This window comes from Aotus nancymaae, unplaced genomic scaffold (genome assembly GCF_030222135.1).
Source record: "Aotus nancymaae isolate 86718 unplaced genomic scaffold, 86718_ANA_hifiasm-v0.15.2.pri h1tg000059l, whole genome shotgun sequence".
NCBI classification, from domain to species: domain Eukaryota; kingdom Metazoa; phylum Chordata; class Mammalia; order Primates; family Aotidae; genus Aotus; species Aotus nancymaae.
The window spans coordinates 15,107,319-15,122,026 of NW_026988473.1; the positions used below are offsets into that span (position 1 = coordinate 15,107,319).

General features: G+C 40.5%; 1 protein-coding gene and 1 pseudogene across 2 annotated transcripts in view; one reads left to right on the forward strand and one right to left on the reverse strand.

The window, feature by feature from the left end:
- The window catches only part of CKAP5 (cytoskeleton associated protein 5), a 113,519-nt gene that overhangs the window by 69,521 nt on the left and 29,290 nt on the right, over positions 1–14,708 (forward strand). For both annotated transcript variants that reach the window (XM_064364966.1, XM_064364967.1), the window contains exons 19-24: positions 2,008–2,065; positions 2,154–2,279; positions 4,765–4,904; positions 5,052–5,226; positions 5,820–5,933; positions 6,967–7,095. In XM_064364966.1, coding sequence (XP_064221036.1) covers positions 2,008–2,065; positions 2,154–2,279; positions 4,765–4,904; positions 5,052–5,226; positions 5,820–5,933; positions 6,967–7,095 — 742 coding nt within the window. The remainder of the gene's footprint in view (positions 1–2,007; positions 2,066–2,153; positions 2,280–4,764; positions 4,905–5,051; positions 5,227–5,819; positions 5,934–6,966; positions 7,096–14,708) is intronic.
- Positions 10,201–11,007, reverse strand: LOC105717337 (phosphoglycerate mutase 1-like; annotated as a pseudogene).

Sequence of the window (14,708 nt, forward strand, 5' to 3'; positions counted from 1 at the left end):
ATTGTTATAATTTCTCTTAATTGTAGTCTGTGATATAACATAGCTCTCTTGGCATGTCACTTATAAAAACCACATAAATATTTTCCTCTTTTTTTATTATGATCTTTCATTTATTCATTTATTAGACAATTACATATTGGCCACTACAATGTTCCAATTGTTTGTTCCAGTCCCTCAGAATACATCATGAACAAAATTCAATTTATTTTTCATGGGAGTTATAGTTGAGTAAAGAAAGATAGGTAATAAATAGTTAAAAAATACATATATATATGTATGTGTGTGTGTGTGTATATATATGTATGCATGTGTGTGTGTGTATGTGTGTGTGTGTGTGTGTATATATATATATATATATGCGCCAAGTGCAGTGGCTCACGACTGCAATCCCAGCACTTTGGGAGTTGAGGCAAGTGGATTACCTGAGGTCAGGAGTTCGAGACCAGCCTGACCAACATGGAGAAATCCTGTCTCTACTAAAAATACAAAATTAGCCAGGCATGGTGGCGCATGCCTGTAATCCCAGCTACTTGGGAGGCTGAGACAGAAGAATCACTTGAACTGGAGGCAGAGGTTGCAGTGAGCCGAGATCATGCCATTACACTCCAGCCTGGGCAACGAGAGTGAAATTTCATCTCAAGTATAAAATATGTGTGTGTGTGTGTGTGTGTGTGTATTTTGCATATATATTTATGTAAAGCAGGATGAGGGGTTAAATGAAGTCAACATGGTATAGTTTAGATGGTGTTGTTTTCTATACGGTAGTTGAAAAGTTCTTCCTGAAAAAATGACTTTTGAGCGGAGACCAGGACATGAAAGAGCAAGCTGTGATAATCAGAAAGGAGCATTCTTGACCAAGGGAAGAGCAAATGCCAAAAGCTCTGTGGTAGGACACATGTGATGTATTTAAAATAGCAAGGAGTACATTTCCTTCAGAATGTAGCTATAGGACAATGAGTGAGTGGGTAGGAAGTGGTAGGAGATGAAGTTGGCAAAAGAACAGGGGGCCAGGTCTTGTGGGCCTCAACATTTTGAATAAGTTGGGAAGGCATTAGGGGATTTTGGAGCATAAGAGTAGCAGGTTCTTTCTGACTCTTGTCAGAGAAAACAGAGGAGATTAAAGACAGGGAGATGAATTAGTAGACTATTGGAATAATCCTGTTGATAAATTCTGGTGGGTTGGACATAGATTGTAGAAGTGCAAGTGTTATAACTGACAATATATTTAAAATGTAGAACAGAACAGGATATAAGAGAGAGACAAGTCAGGGATAACTTCAAAAAATCAAGGATAGCCTGAGCAACTGGAAGAAAAATGTGGCTCTTTACTGAGGTAGAGAAGACTGGGAGGAACAGGTTTTAGGATTGGAGTGAGGACAATCAAGAGTTTGGCTTTAACATATTAGATGTAGGCTGTGTTTTCCGGGCATACAAATGGAAATATCACAAAGGCAGCTAGCTGGTTGATACGAATCTGGAGTTCAGGGGAGAGTTCAAGATTAGATTTAGGAATTGTAATTAAGCATAATAGCATTGTCAGCATATAGATAGTATTTAAAGCTCACTTTAAAGTTAGTGTAGGAGGCTGGGTGCAGTGGCTCACACCTGTAATCCCAACACTTTGGGAGGCCGAGGCAGTCAGATCACTTGAAGTAAGGAGTTCAAGCTCAGCCTGGCCAACATGGTGAAACCCTGCCTCTATTAAAAATACAAAAAAAAAAAAAAAGCAGCTGGGTGTGGTGGTGCACACCTATAATCTCAGCTGTTCAGAAGGCTGAGGCATGAGAATCACTTGAACCAGAGAGGCGGAAGTTGCAGTGAGCTATCATGGTACTGTACTCCAGCCTAGTTTGACAGAGCAAGACTGTCTTAAATAAAATAGTGTAGGAAGAGAAAAAGTGAGAACTTCTCCAAAGGAAGCCATTCCTAGAGTCTGGCTTTATACAACTCTATTGAGTATTTTGAGGGTTTCATTTGTTTGCTTTTAATTCTAAATGTTTCTTCTAGGTTGAATGTCAAAGCTTTCATTAGCAATGTGAAGACAGCTCTTGCTGCAACAAACCCAGTGAGTACATAACAACATATATAGGGCATTATTGTCATCTTTGTGATTCTTTTCTGATTTAAAAAGTTCTTTTTCTTCTGTCTGGCAGGCTGTAAGGACTGCTGCCATAACCCTGCTTGGTGTGATGTATCTGTATGTTGGTCCCTCTTTGCGAATGTTCTTTGAGGATGAGAAGCCTGCCCTCCTATCCCAGATAGATGCAGAGTTTGAGAAGGTAAAATTTCCACAAATGATAGAATCCATTGGACTTGAGAATCTCATATTAATTAAGACTAAACTGTTGGATGTGGTGATACAGGCCTATAGTCCCAGCTACTCAGGAGACTGAGGAAGGAGGATTGCTTAAGTGCAGATGTTTTGGGCTATAATGTGCTATGCCAGTTGGGTGTCCACACTAAGTTCAGCATTAGTATTGGGACCTCCCAGGACCTGAGACCACCAGGTGACCCAAGGAGAGGTGAACTGGCCCAGATCAGAAACAGAGCAGGTCAGCCAGGTGCAGTGGCTCATACCTGTAATCCCAGCACTTTGGGAGGCCAAGGCAGGAGGATCCTTTGAGCCCAGGAGTTCAAGACCAGCCTGGGCAACAAAGTGAGACCTTGTCTCTACAAAAATTTCTAAAAATTAGCTGGGCATAGTGACACATGCTTGTGGTCCCAGCTACACAGGAGGCCAAGGTGAGAGGATCACCTGAGCCCAGAAGGTTGAGGCTGCAGCCAGCCAGGTTTATACCACTGTATTCTAGCGTAGGTCACAGAGAGAGACCTTGTCTCAAAAGAAAAAAAAGAAAGAAAACAGAGCAGATCAAAACTCCCATGCAAATCAGTAGTGGGATCACACCTGTGAAACCACTGCATTCCAGCCTGGGCAACGTACTGAAACTCTGTCTTTCTGGAGTGAAGAATATGTATGTGTTTACTTTTATGTACAATAAAGTATCTCTGGAAGAGTTTGTAAGAAATTGATTATTTTGGCTGGGCTTTGTGGCTAATGCCTGTAATCCCAGCACTTTGGGAGGCCGAGGCAGGCAGATCACTTGAGGTCAGAAGTTCAAGACCAGCCTGGCCAATATGGCAAAGCCACGTCTCTACTAAAAATACAAAAATCAGCCAAGCATGGTGGCACATGCTTGTAATTTCATCTACTTTAGAGGCTAAGGCATAAGAATCACTTGAACTCGGGAGGCAGAGGTTGCAGTGAGCCAAGATCTTTCCACTGCACTCCAGCCTAGGCAACAGAGTGATGCTCTGTCTCACAAAAAAAAAAAAAAGATTTATTTTATTTTATTTTATTTTTGAGATGCAGTTTCTCTCTTATTGCCCAGGCTAGAGTGCAATGGTGCTTCCTTGGCTCACTGCAACCCACCTCCCAGGTTCAAGAAATTCTCCTGCCTCAGCCTCATTACCTGGAAAGCTAGGATTGCAGGCTCGCACTACCATGCCAGGCTAATTTTTGTATTTTTAGTAGAGACAAGTTTTCACCATGTTGGCCAGGGTGAGGGTGGTCTCAAACTCCTGACATCTGGTGATCTGCTTGTTTCAGCCTCCCAAGGTGCTGGGTTTACAGGCATTAGCCACCACACCCAGCTGATGATTTTATTTATGAGGAAGAGAATTAGGTAGTTATGGTACAGAATGGGAGATTTTTCTCTTTATGTTCTTTCATACAATGTCAAACATTGTAAATGTATTACCTGTTCAAAAAGTACATTAAATAAAACATTTTGTTTACTATATTTTTCGAGACAGGATCCTACTCTCTCACCCAAGCTGGAGTGCAGTGACACGATCATGCCATACAGTAAGCCTCAACCTTCCAGGCTCAAGTAGTCCTCTGGCCTTAGCTCCCAAATAGCTGGAACCACAGGCACATGCCATCATGCCCGGCTAATTTTTAAAATTTTTTGTACAGACAAGGTCCCCCTTTGTTTCCCAGGATGGTCTTAAGCTCCTGGGCTCAAGCAGTCCTCTCACTTCAGCCTCTTAAAGTGGTAGGATTACAGGCATGAGCCACTGTTCCTGGCCAAATATAACATTTTTGAAAAATTTTAAATTAAAAACATAAATTTAAAAACTTTACTCTCCTTAAATAATATTTCTAAATGAAATTGCTGAGTGTTGACAGACTTGCTCTGTGTTGTCTTCAGTATATGAGTCAAAAGACAGCTTCATAATTCTAATGGGTTTTGGGGGAATTGTTTTTGGCTTTTGTTTTGTTTTGTTTTTGAGACAGAATCTTGCTCTGTCACCCAGGCTGGAGTGCAGTGGCACAATCTCAACTCACTGCAACCTCTGTCTCCTGGATTCAAGCGATTCTCCTGTGTCAGCCTCTTGAGTAACTAGGACCACAGGTGTGTGCCACCACACCCTGCTAATTTTTTGTGTTTTTAGTAGAGATGGGGTTTCACAATGTCGGCCAGGCTCATCTCAAACTCCTGACCTCAAGTGATCTGCCCACCTTGGCCTCCCAAAGTGTTGGGATTATAGATATGAGCCACCACACCCCACCTTCTAGTAGGTTTTGTATAAAATTACCTTTTGACATATAGTCTCAAAATTGTACTGTAGGTAGTAATCAAATTACCTACTGTGTAAATAGGTATTATAAAGGAATGAGAGCTTGACACAGGCACCCTCTTTAATTTGTTTTTTCCCATATTCTATATAAATTTCATTAGCCTTACTCATTCATGTGTGTAGATGCAGGGACAAAGCCCACCTGCTCCAACCAGAGGGATTTCCAAGCACAGCACAAGTGGTACAGATGAAGGAGAAGATGGAGATGAACCAGATGACGGGAGCAATGATGTTGTTGATCTTTTGCCAAGGACAGAGATCAGGTAGATTCCAGTCTGTGAAATGGTTTATTTCATTCATTGTATTGAACCCTTAATGGTGTCGTTTTGAATTCAGTGAGGGGAACTTGTGTGATATCATCATTTTTTTCTTTTGGAGTCTGGAATTAAAGGTTGTTTTCTGTTTTTCAGTGATAAAATCACTTCAGAGTTGGTATCTAAGATTGGTGATAAGAATTGGAAGATCAGGAAAGAAGGCCTAGATGAAGTGGCAGGTATTATCAATGAAGCAAAATTTATCCAACCAAATATAGGTGAACTTCCAACTGCCTTGAAGAGTCGACTCAATGATTCAAATAAAATCTTGGTATGTGGAGCATATGGCTGTTCTTTTTATCTCCCTTCCCCACTGCTGCAGGAGTTTCCTTTACAGTGTAGCCTTCACTAGCAAAAAATAAGTGGTTACTTTATTTACTCTGAACTAGAAATAGCTGCCTTTAATTCATTAAGTATATCTCAAGATAACTTGGTAGTTGGCAGATTTATTCATCAAATTTTTATGAATCTCAGAATTTGCTTTATGCAGAAATCCAGTATTGAATATATTTGTATAAAACTGCTTGTAATAGACATAAACATAATAATATCTGATTTTTAAGTGTGGATTTTTATATCAGGGCTTCCTTAAACTAGGTTTTACCTTACTTTAAAATTGTAGAGTAGTATAATCTCTGGTCTAAAATTCTGATAATCCAGTTTTACAAACTGATGATAAAAGGAGAGGCCACTGCCTAAAAATTAATTAAAATAAACTAAGGAGAATAGCATGACAAGCTAATGTCTGTCTCTTGTGTAGGCCAGAAATCTCCTACTGTATTGACAGTATAAAAGCAAACTTAAGAAAGTTGGCACACAACTTGCTTATGGTTTCAACATAAAGTATTGTCTCTTTTCACTCAGGTACAACAAACGTTGAATATCCTGCAACAACTGGCAGTAGCCATGGGCCCAAACATTAAGCAGCATGTGAAAAATTTAGGCATTCCTATCATCACAGTGCTTGGAGACAGCAAGGTAAACCTAACTCTTTTCACCACAACTCCATTCTGGAATAGGCCAGCCACATTCTTGGGTTAAAGATAATTCTCTTTTTAGAGTACATGTAAAGACCTTATAAACTTTATAAAGATGAGATTATTAGAATAAAAACAGTAAACACTTTTATCTTCCAGGCCCAGTTAAGGTGACCAGATACCACTTACTAGTTTTGTGACCTTTAGATAAGCTATCTTCATTGAGAGTCAGTTTCTTTATCTGTGAAATTTCTTACAGAAGTAAATGAGTCTGTATGTAAGGTACATTTTATTGTGCCTGTCTCCTATAGTATGCACACAATAAATGGTTGCTATTATGATTATAAAATAACTGTGTAACGTTTTGCTATCGTGAGTAAATATGTGAATTTGGGGTTCATGAAGTTATTTTCTACTTTTATTTCCCTGAACTATTAGAGTGGGATATTCTAGTAGTTCAGCAAGATATTTGTAGTTTCATAGTCCTAGAGGTCACTGAAATGTCATTGAAGGTTGCAATGTTTAGCCTTAGACTAAATATTGAAATATCTCTATACTATTGCATAATTTATTTAATTTGAGGAACTGTGCTATTTTAATATTAACATAAATTAATATGAAAACATAACTAATTTTCAATCAATTAGCAATTTCACTCTTAACCATTATGAGGTCTTTAACATTTAGAATTTCATTCTTTACCAGACAAACACAGACATAAATGCCCCCAAAAATTCAAGAAACAAATCTAAGAGTTTATTCTTCTTACATGATATTTTATGCCCAGATCACTCACTGTTTTGCCTGTTAACTGAGTGCACAAGTTTTACAATTTGAAGTTTTATATTTCTACTTTACGTTGGAGTTTTAGTACAATTGTAAAACTAGTTTCTGTTTCAGAGAAAATGGTTTCAAGTATGTTCATGTGGGCCTTAGAGAACCCTCCATTGTTCATGTTGATAAAGCAACAATGATCACCCCGTAGCTCCAAACTGTAGTTGATGTTATTTTTGCTGATTATCTTCTCCATTTAGAACAACGTTCGAGCTGCTGCCCTAGCGACTGTGAATGCTTGGGCAGAACAGACTGGCATGAAGGAATGGCTGGAAGGAGAAGATCTTTCTGAAGAGCTGAAAAAGGAAAATCCTTTCTTGAGGCAAGAGGTTAGTATCATAAGTTAATCACGTGCATTACTCATGTCATTTACTTCCATAGGGGCTTGAGCCTGTCTGATAAATACACATTTATGGTTAGAATGAGTTTCATTTTAAAATAGTTAATCAAATGAAACCACATTCCTGGGGCTTTTGTATTCATGTGCTTCCATTTTTTTCTTTCACATGCTTTTTTTCTTTTTTTTTTTGAGACGGAGTTTTGCTCTTGTTACCCAGGCTGGAATGCAATGGCGTGATCTCAGCTCACCGCAACCTCCGCCTCCTGAGTTCAAGCAATTCTCCCGCCTCAGCCTCCCGAGTAGCTGGGACTACAGGCAGGCGCCACCATGCCCAGCTAATTTTTTGTATTTTTAGTAGAGACGGGGTTTCACCATGTTGACCAGGATGGTCTCGATCTCTTGACCTTGTGATCCACCCGCCTCGGCCTCCCAAAGTGCTGGGATTATAGGCGTGAGCCACCACGCCCGGCCTACATGCTTCTTTATGAATAACACTTTTTAAAGCACTAGGCTTTTTGTGGGATTTTCCCCTTTTCTTAAACATTTAAATGGTAAAATCAGAGGGGTTTTTTTGTGTGTATTGTTTTTGTTTTTAAAGATTATACTTTAAGTTCTGGAATACATGTGCGGAACATGCAGGTTTGTTACATAGGTATACATGTACCATGGTGGTTTGTTGCATCCATCAACCCATCGTCTACATTAGGTATTTCTCCTAATGCTATTCCTCCCCTATCCCCCCACTCCTTAACAGGCCCCAGTGTGTGATGTTTCCCCTCCCTGTGCCCATGTGTTCTCGTTGTTCAGCTCCCACTTATGAGTGAGAACATGCAGTGTTTGGTTTTCTGTTCCTGTGTTAGTTTGCTGAGAATGATGGTTTCCAGCTTCATCCATGTCCCTGCAAAGGACATGAACTCATTTTTGTATGGCTGCATAGTATTCCATGGAGTATATGTGCCACATTTTCTTTATCCAGTCTAATATTGATGGGCATTTGGGTTGGTTCCAAGTCTTTGCTATTGTGAATAGTGCTGCAATAAACATACATGTACATATGTCTTTATAGTAGAATGATGTAGAATCCTTTGGGTATATACCCAATAATGGCATTGCTGGGTCAAATGATATTTCTAGTTCTAGATCTTTGAGGAATCGCCACACTGTCTTCCACAACGGTTGAACTAATTTACACTCCTACCAACAGTGTAAAAGCATTCCTATTTCTCCACACCCTCGCCAGCATCTGTTGTTTCCTGACTTTTTAATGATCACCATTCTAGCTGGCATGAGATGGTATCTCATTGTGGTTTTGATTTGCATTTCTCTAATGACCACTGATGATGAGCTTTTATTCATATGTTTGTTGACCGCATAAATGTCTTCCTTTGAAAAGTGTCTTTTCGTATCCTTTGCCTGCTTTTTGATGGGGTTGTTTGTTTCTTGTAAATTTGTTTAAGTTCCTTGTAGATTCTGGATGTTAGCCCTTTGTTAGATGGACAGATTGCAAAAATTTTCTTCCATTCTGTAGGTTGCCTGTTCACTCTGATGATAGTTTCTTTTGCTTTGCAGAAGCTCTTTAGTTTAATTAGATCCCATTTGTCAATTTTGGCTTTTGTTGCCATTGCTTTTAGTGCTTTAGTCATGAAGTCTTTACCCATGCCTGTGTCCTGAATGGTATTACCTAGGTTTTCTTCTAGGATTTTTATGATTTTAGGTTTTACATTTAAAACTTTAATCCATCTTGAGTTAATATTTTTATAAGGTGTAAGGAAGGGGTCCAGTTTCAGTTTTCTGCATATAGCTAGCCAGTTTTCCCAACACGATTTCTTAAATAGGGAATCCTTTCCCCATTGCTTGTTTTTGTCAGGTTGGTCAAAGATGAGATGGTTATAGATGTAGGGTGTTATTTCTGAGGCCTCTGTTCTGTTCCATTGATCTATATATCTATTTTGGTACTAGTACCATGCTGTTTTGTTTACTGTAGCCTTGTAGTTTGAAGACAGGTAGCATGATACCTCCAGCATGTTCTTTTTGCTTAGGATTGTCTTAGCTATATGCCTTCTTTTTTGGTTCCATATGAAATTTAAAGTGGTTTTTTGTAATTCTGTGAAGAAAGTCAATGGAAGCTTGATGGGAATAGCACTGAATCTCTAAATTACTTGGAGCAGTATGGCCATTTTCAGGATATTCATTCTTCCTATCCATGAGTGTGGAATATGTTTTTTTTTTTAATTGCACATCGCTCCTTTATTATACTGATCTGGAAAAAGGATTTAGTACAGTTATGCTCAAAGGAACACTGGACCCATGTGGCAGAGCCAAGAAACTAAAACATGATTTAGAAATCAGTGAGACACTTGGACAGGACCAAGAGCCATTTCACTGCTACAAAACAAGGTGGGGAGGGATTTGGAAACACACAGCAGGAAGCACTCCTGCCCCTTAGAGGTCAAGGAGCTGATCCCATATTGGTATGAGGAATGGTTTATTTTCTGATGACCATATGTGGTACTATTTCAACTGCCACAAGAAACCCCAAAAGGGTTATTGTTTTGTACTATTTATATATACTATACTTTGTTTTTTTATATAAAAGTAAATGTAACACCTAAACTAGATTCAGGATTCATCCCAACCTTCTAGAGTCAGCTTCTCTGGGGTCAGGGAGGAAGCAGTTGTCACATCACTCAGGTTACATTCATCTGCCACTGGAATGACTAGAGTCTCCAGGCAGTGGCCTGACTGCAGACGAGCAGAGAGGACTGGCTCCTGGGGGCAGACAGGCTCTCTTGCTTCTCTACATTGGTTACGGCTTAGCATGTTCCTCCCTTCAAGTCCTTAGTAAACAAAGCACTTGCAAAAACCCGTCACTACCTTTCAACTCTGTTGGATGAGGGGAGCCTTTCTACAGCTTGGACTGAGAACTTGTGCCCTAGAAGTGCAATTCTAACTAGAATGTATGAAGGGAGTGGGTACAGGAGACAAAATGGCTAAAATGAAAATGGGAGCCTCCAGTCCCCATCTGCAGCTACAACTCAAGATGTCTACAGATGTGGTCAGTGTGACATGTGCAGGAGGGAGGGGTAGAGGGATGCAACACGCAGGGAATATGCTTCTGGGGACAGCAGTCTGCCGGCTGGCCTTCACTTCTTGGCCTTCCCCTGGGCAACCACAGCTTCAGTGGCTTTACACACGGTCTCTTCATCCCCCAGGAACTGCATGGGCTTGATGGGTTTCAAATTCTTGTCCAATTCATAAACAATGGGAATACCAGTCGGCAAGTTCAGCTCCATGATAGCCTCTTCAGAGAGACCCTCCAGATGCTTGACAATGCCCCGGAGGCTGTTGCCATGGGCTGCAATCAGTACCCGTTTCCCCTCCTTGATCTGGGGAACTATTTCTTCATTCCAGAAGGGCAGAGCTCTAGCAATCATGTCCTTCAGACTCACAGGAGGGTAACTGATCTTCTGTGAGGTCTGCATACCTGCGATTCTTACTGATGTTGCTGTAGAAAGGATGGTCAGTCTTATTCGGAGGTGGTGGGACATCATAGGAGTGCCTCCATATCTTCACCTGGGCCTCACCATGCTTTGCAGCAGTTTCTGCTTTATTGAGACCAGTTAGACCCCCTTAGTGCCGCTCATTGAGGCGCCAAGTCCTCACTACTGGCAGCCACATCTGATCAATGGCATCTAGCACTGTCTAGAGGGTCCAGATCGCTCTCTTCTGCACTGAAGCAGATGTCAAACTCATAGCTAGCATCTCGCAGCGCCTGCCCGCGACGCTTCGCCTCCTCGTGGCCCGCCGGGCTCAGATCAGCGTCGTACCAGCCGCTGAAGCGGTTCTCCAAGTTCCACGCGCTCTCGCCGTGCCAGATCACCACCAGTTTGTAGGTGGCCATGGCTGCGGGATGGGGATGCGGCACCGACTGGGGTTCGCAGATTCCAGAGTGGCAGCCCGCCCCCTCGGCCTCGCCTGCGCGCTCGCACCGCCCGGCCCGGCTCCCGCGCAGGTTCTTGCCCAAATCTTTTTGCTCGCTCAGGACCAGAATATGTTTTTCCATTTGTTTGTGTCCTTTCTTATTTCCTTGAGCAGTAGTTTGTAGTTCTCCTTGAAGAGGTCCTTCACATCCCCTTGTAGGTTGTATTCCTAGGTATTTTATTCTCTTTATAGCAATTGTGAATGGGAGTTTGTTTGCTCATGATTTGGCTGTTTGTCTATTATTGGTGTATAGGAATGCTTGTGATTTTTGCACATTGATTCTGTATTCTGAGACTTTGCTGAAGATGCTCATCAGCTTAAGGGGTTTTTGAGCTGAGAAGATGGGGTTTTCTAAATATACAATAATGTCATCTGCAAACATAGATAATTTTACTTTCTCTTTTCCCTTTTCAATACCCTTTATTTCTTTCTCTTGCCTGATTGTCCTGGCCAGAACTTCCAATACTATGTTGAATAGGAGTGGTGAGAGAGGGCATCCTTATCTTATGCTAGTTTTCAAAGGGAATGCTTCCAGCTTTTGCCCATTCAGTATGATATTAGCTGTGGGTTTGTCATAAATAGCTCTTATTAAAATCTGAGGTTCTAATCAAAACATAAAAATAGAGGCTGGGTATAGTGGCTCATGCCTGTAATCCCAGCACTTTGGGAGGCTGAGACAAGCAGATCATTTGAGGTCAGGAGTTCGAGACCAGCCTGCTCAACATGGTGAAACTCTGTCTCTACTAAAAATACAAATAAAATAGCTGGGCGTAGCAGCCAGGCGCGGTGGCTCACACCTGTAATCCCAGCACTTTAGGAGGCTGAGGCAGGCGGATCACGAGGTCAAGAGATCGAGACCATCCTGGCCAACACGGTGAAACCCTGTCTCTACTAAAAATACAAAAATATTAGCCGGGCGTGGTGGCACACGCCTGTGGTCCCAGCTACTCGGGAGGCTGAGGCGGAAGAATCGCTTGAACCCAGGAGGTGGAGGTTGCAGTGAGCCAAGATTGCGCCACTGCATTCCAGCCTGGTGACAGAGCAAGACTCCATCTCAAAAAAAAATAGCTGGGCGTAATGGTACGGGCCCGTAATCCCAGCTACTTGGGAGGCTGAGGCAGGAGAATTGCTTGAACCCAGAGGCAGAGGTTGCAGTGAGCCACTGCACTCCAGCCTGGGTAACAGAGCAAGATTCTGTCTCAAAAAAAGGCTAGGCTGCCAGTGGCTCACGCCTGTAATCCCACCATTTTGGGAGGCCAAGGCAGGTGGATCACCTGAGGTCAGGAGTTCGAGATCACACTGGCCAATGTGGTGAAACCCCATCTCTACTAAAAATACAAAAATTAGCCAGGCATGGTGGCGGGTGTCTGTAATCTCAGCTACTCGGGAGGCTGAGGTAGGAGAATCACTTGAACCCGGGAGGTGGACATTGCAGTGAGCCAGATCGCACCATTGAACTCCAGCCTGGGTGACAAGAGCGAAACTCTGTCTCAAAAAAGAATAAAAATAAAAATAAGCATTCAAAAATCCATCAGTGTAATCATAACAACAGAATAACAAAATTCATATGATTATATCAATTGATGCAAAAAAAGGCATTTGACATATCTAACATGGATTCATGATTAAAAACTCTCAGTAAGTTAGTAATGAAAGAGAATTACCTCAATAAACAGCATCTGCATAACAACCTCTACAGATAACATGAAATTTAATGGTGAGGGCCAGGCGTGGTGGCACCTTGGAAGGTGGAGGCGGGCGGATCACAAGGTCAAGAGATCAAGACCATCCTGGCCCAAATGGTAGTGACGGGTTTTTCTCTACTAAAAATACAAAAATTACCTGGGCATAGTAGCGGGTGCCTGTCATTCCAGCTACTCGGGAGGCTGAGGCAGGAGAATCGCTTGAACTGGGAAGTGGAGGTTGCAGTGAGCCGAGATTGTGACACTGCACTCCAGCCTGGGTGACAGAGCCAGACTCGTCTCAAAAAAAAAAAAAAAAGAAACTTAAGGGTGAAAGACTGAATGCTTTCCCCATCAGATCTGGAACAAGGCAAGGATGTTGACATTCACTGCTGTTACTCAACATAGTACTAGCAGTTCTAGTCACTGTGATAAGGCAAGAAAAAGAAACAAAATAGAAAAAGAATAAAGAAAACTGTTCCTAGTTGCAGATAACATGAATACGTAGAAGATTCCAAGAAATCTATGAACTCCTAGAACTAGTAGAGCTCCTAGAAGTAATCAGTGAGTTCAGCAAGATTGCAAGATACAAAACCAACACACAAAAATCAATCATATTTCTTTATACTACAATAAATGTGAAAAAAAGTTAAAAACACAATAGTGTTAGTCACTCCAAAGAAAATGAAATCCATATGTATATATGTATGCTGAAAATTATAGACTGCTGACAAAAGAATTCAAACAGGACCTAAATAAATGAAGAGACATACTGTGTTTGTGGATTGGATGATTCAACATAGTTGAGATGTCAGTTCTCGGCAAATTAATCTATAGGTTTAATGCAGTTCCTTTCAAAATTCCAGCAAGGTTTTTTTAATAGACAAACATATGTTTATGCAAAAATTTATATGGAAAGGCATAGGACCTAGAGTAGCTAAAACAATTTTGGCAAAGAAGGAAAAAAAAAATAGGAAGAATCACTTTACAATTAGCTTACTATATTGCTAATATAATCAAGACACTGTGATTGTGGTAGTGGGAGGATGGGGGTAGAGATAGACACATAGATCAGTGGAACAAAAGAGAGAACCCAGAAATAGACCCACACTAATATGATCAACTAATTTTTTACAAAACTACAAAAGTAATTCCATGGAGAAAGTATAGTCTTTTCAACAAATGATACTGGAGCAATTGGACATCTATAAACAAAAAAATGAACGAACCTCAACCTAAACTTCACTGTCTCAAAACAAATTATGGACTTAAATGTAAAACATAAAACTATAGAACTTTTAAGCACAAACTAGAACATCTCTAGTGTATAAATCTGGAAAAGAATTATTAGATTTAAAACCAAAACCATAATCCATAAAAGGAAAAATGATAAATTGGACCATGTGAAAATTAAAAACTTTTACTCTGCAAAAAAACCACATGAAAATAATAAGACAAGCTACGGAATAACAGAAAAGATTTGTAAGCCAGTATCCAATTAAGGGCTAATACCAAGAATATACAGAGAACTCTGAAAATTCAATAGTTTAAAAAAAAAAAAATCAGAAAATGGGTATCCATAGCCAAGCCTGCTTTAGGGGGAAAATTTTTTTAAAAAAGAAAATGGTCTCAGGTCCCTTATAGCAAATAATTAATTAATTAATTAATTAATTAAAAAAAAGAAAATGGGGCAAACGACATGAACAGACATTTCACTGGAGAGGAAACGCAGATGACAAATAAGCCAATGAAAGATATGCAGTGTTAATTAGCAACCAGAGAAATGCAAATTAAAACTATGATGAAATATCACTGTACAATCGTCAGAAGTGCTAAAACCTAAAAAGTCATGCATTGCTGCTGGCAGTGTAAAATGGAACAGCCACTTCAGGAAACTGTTTGGCTTTTTTTTTTTTTTTTTTTTTTTTTGAGATAGAGT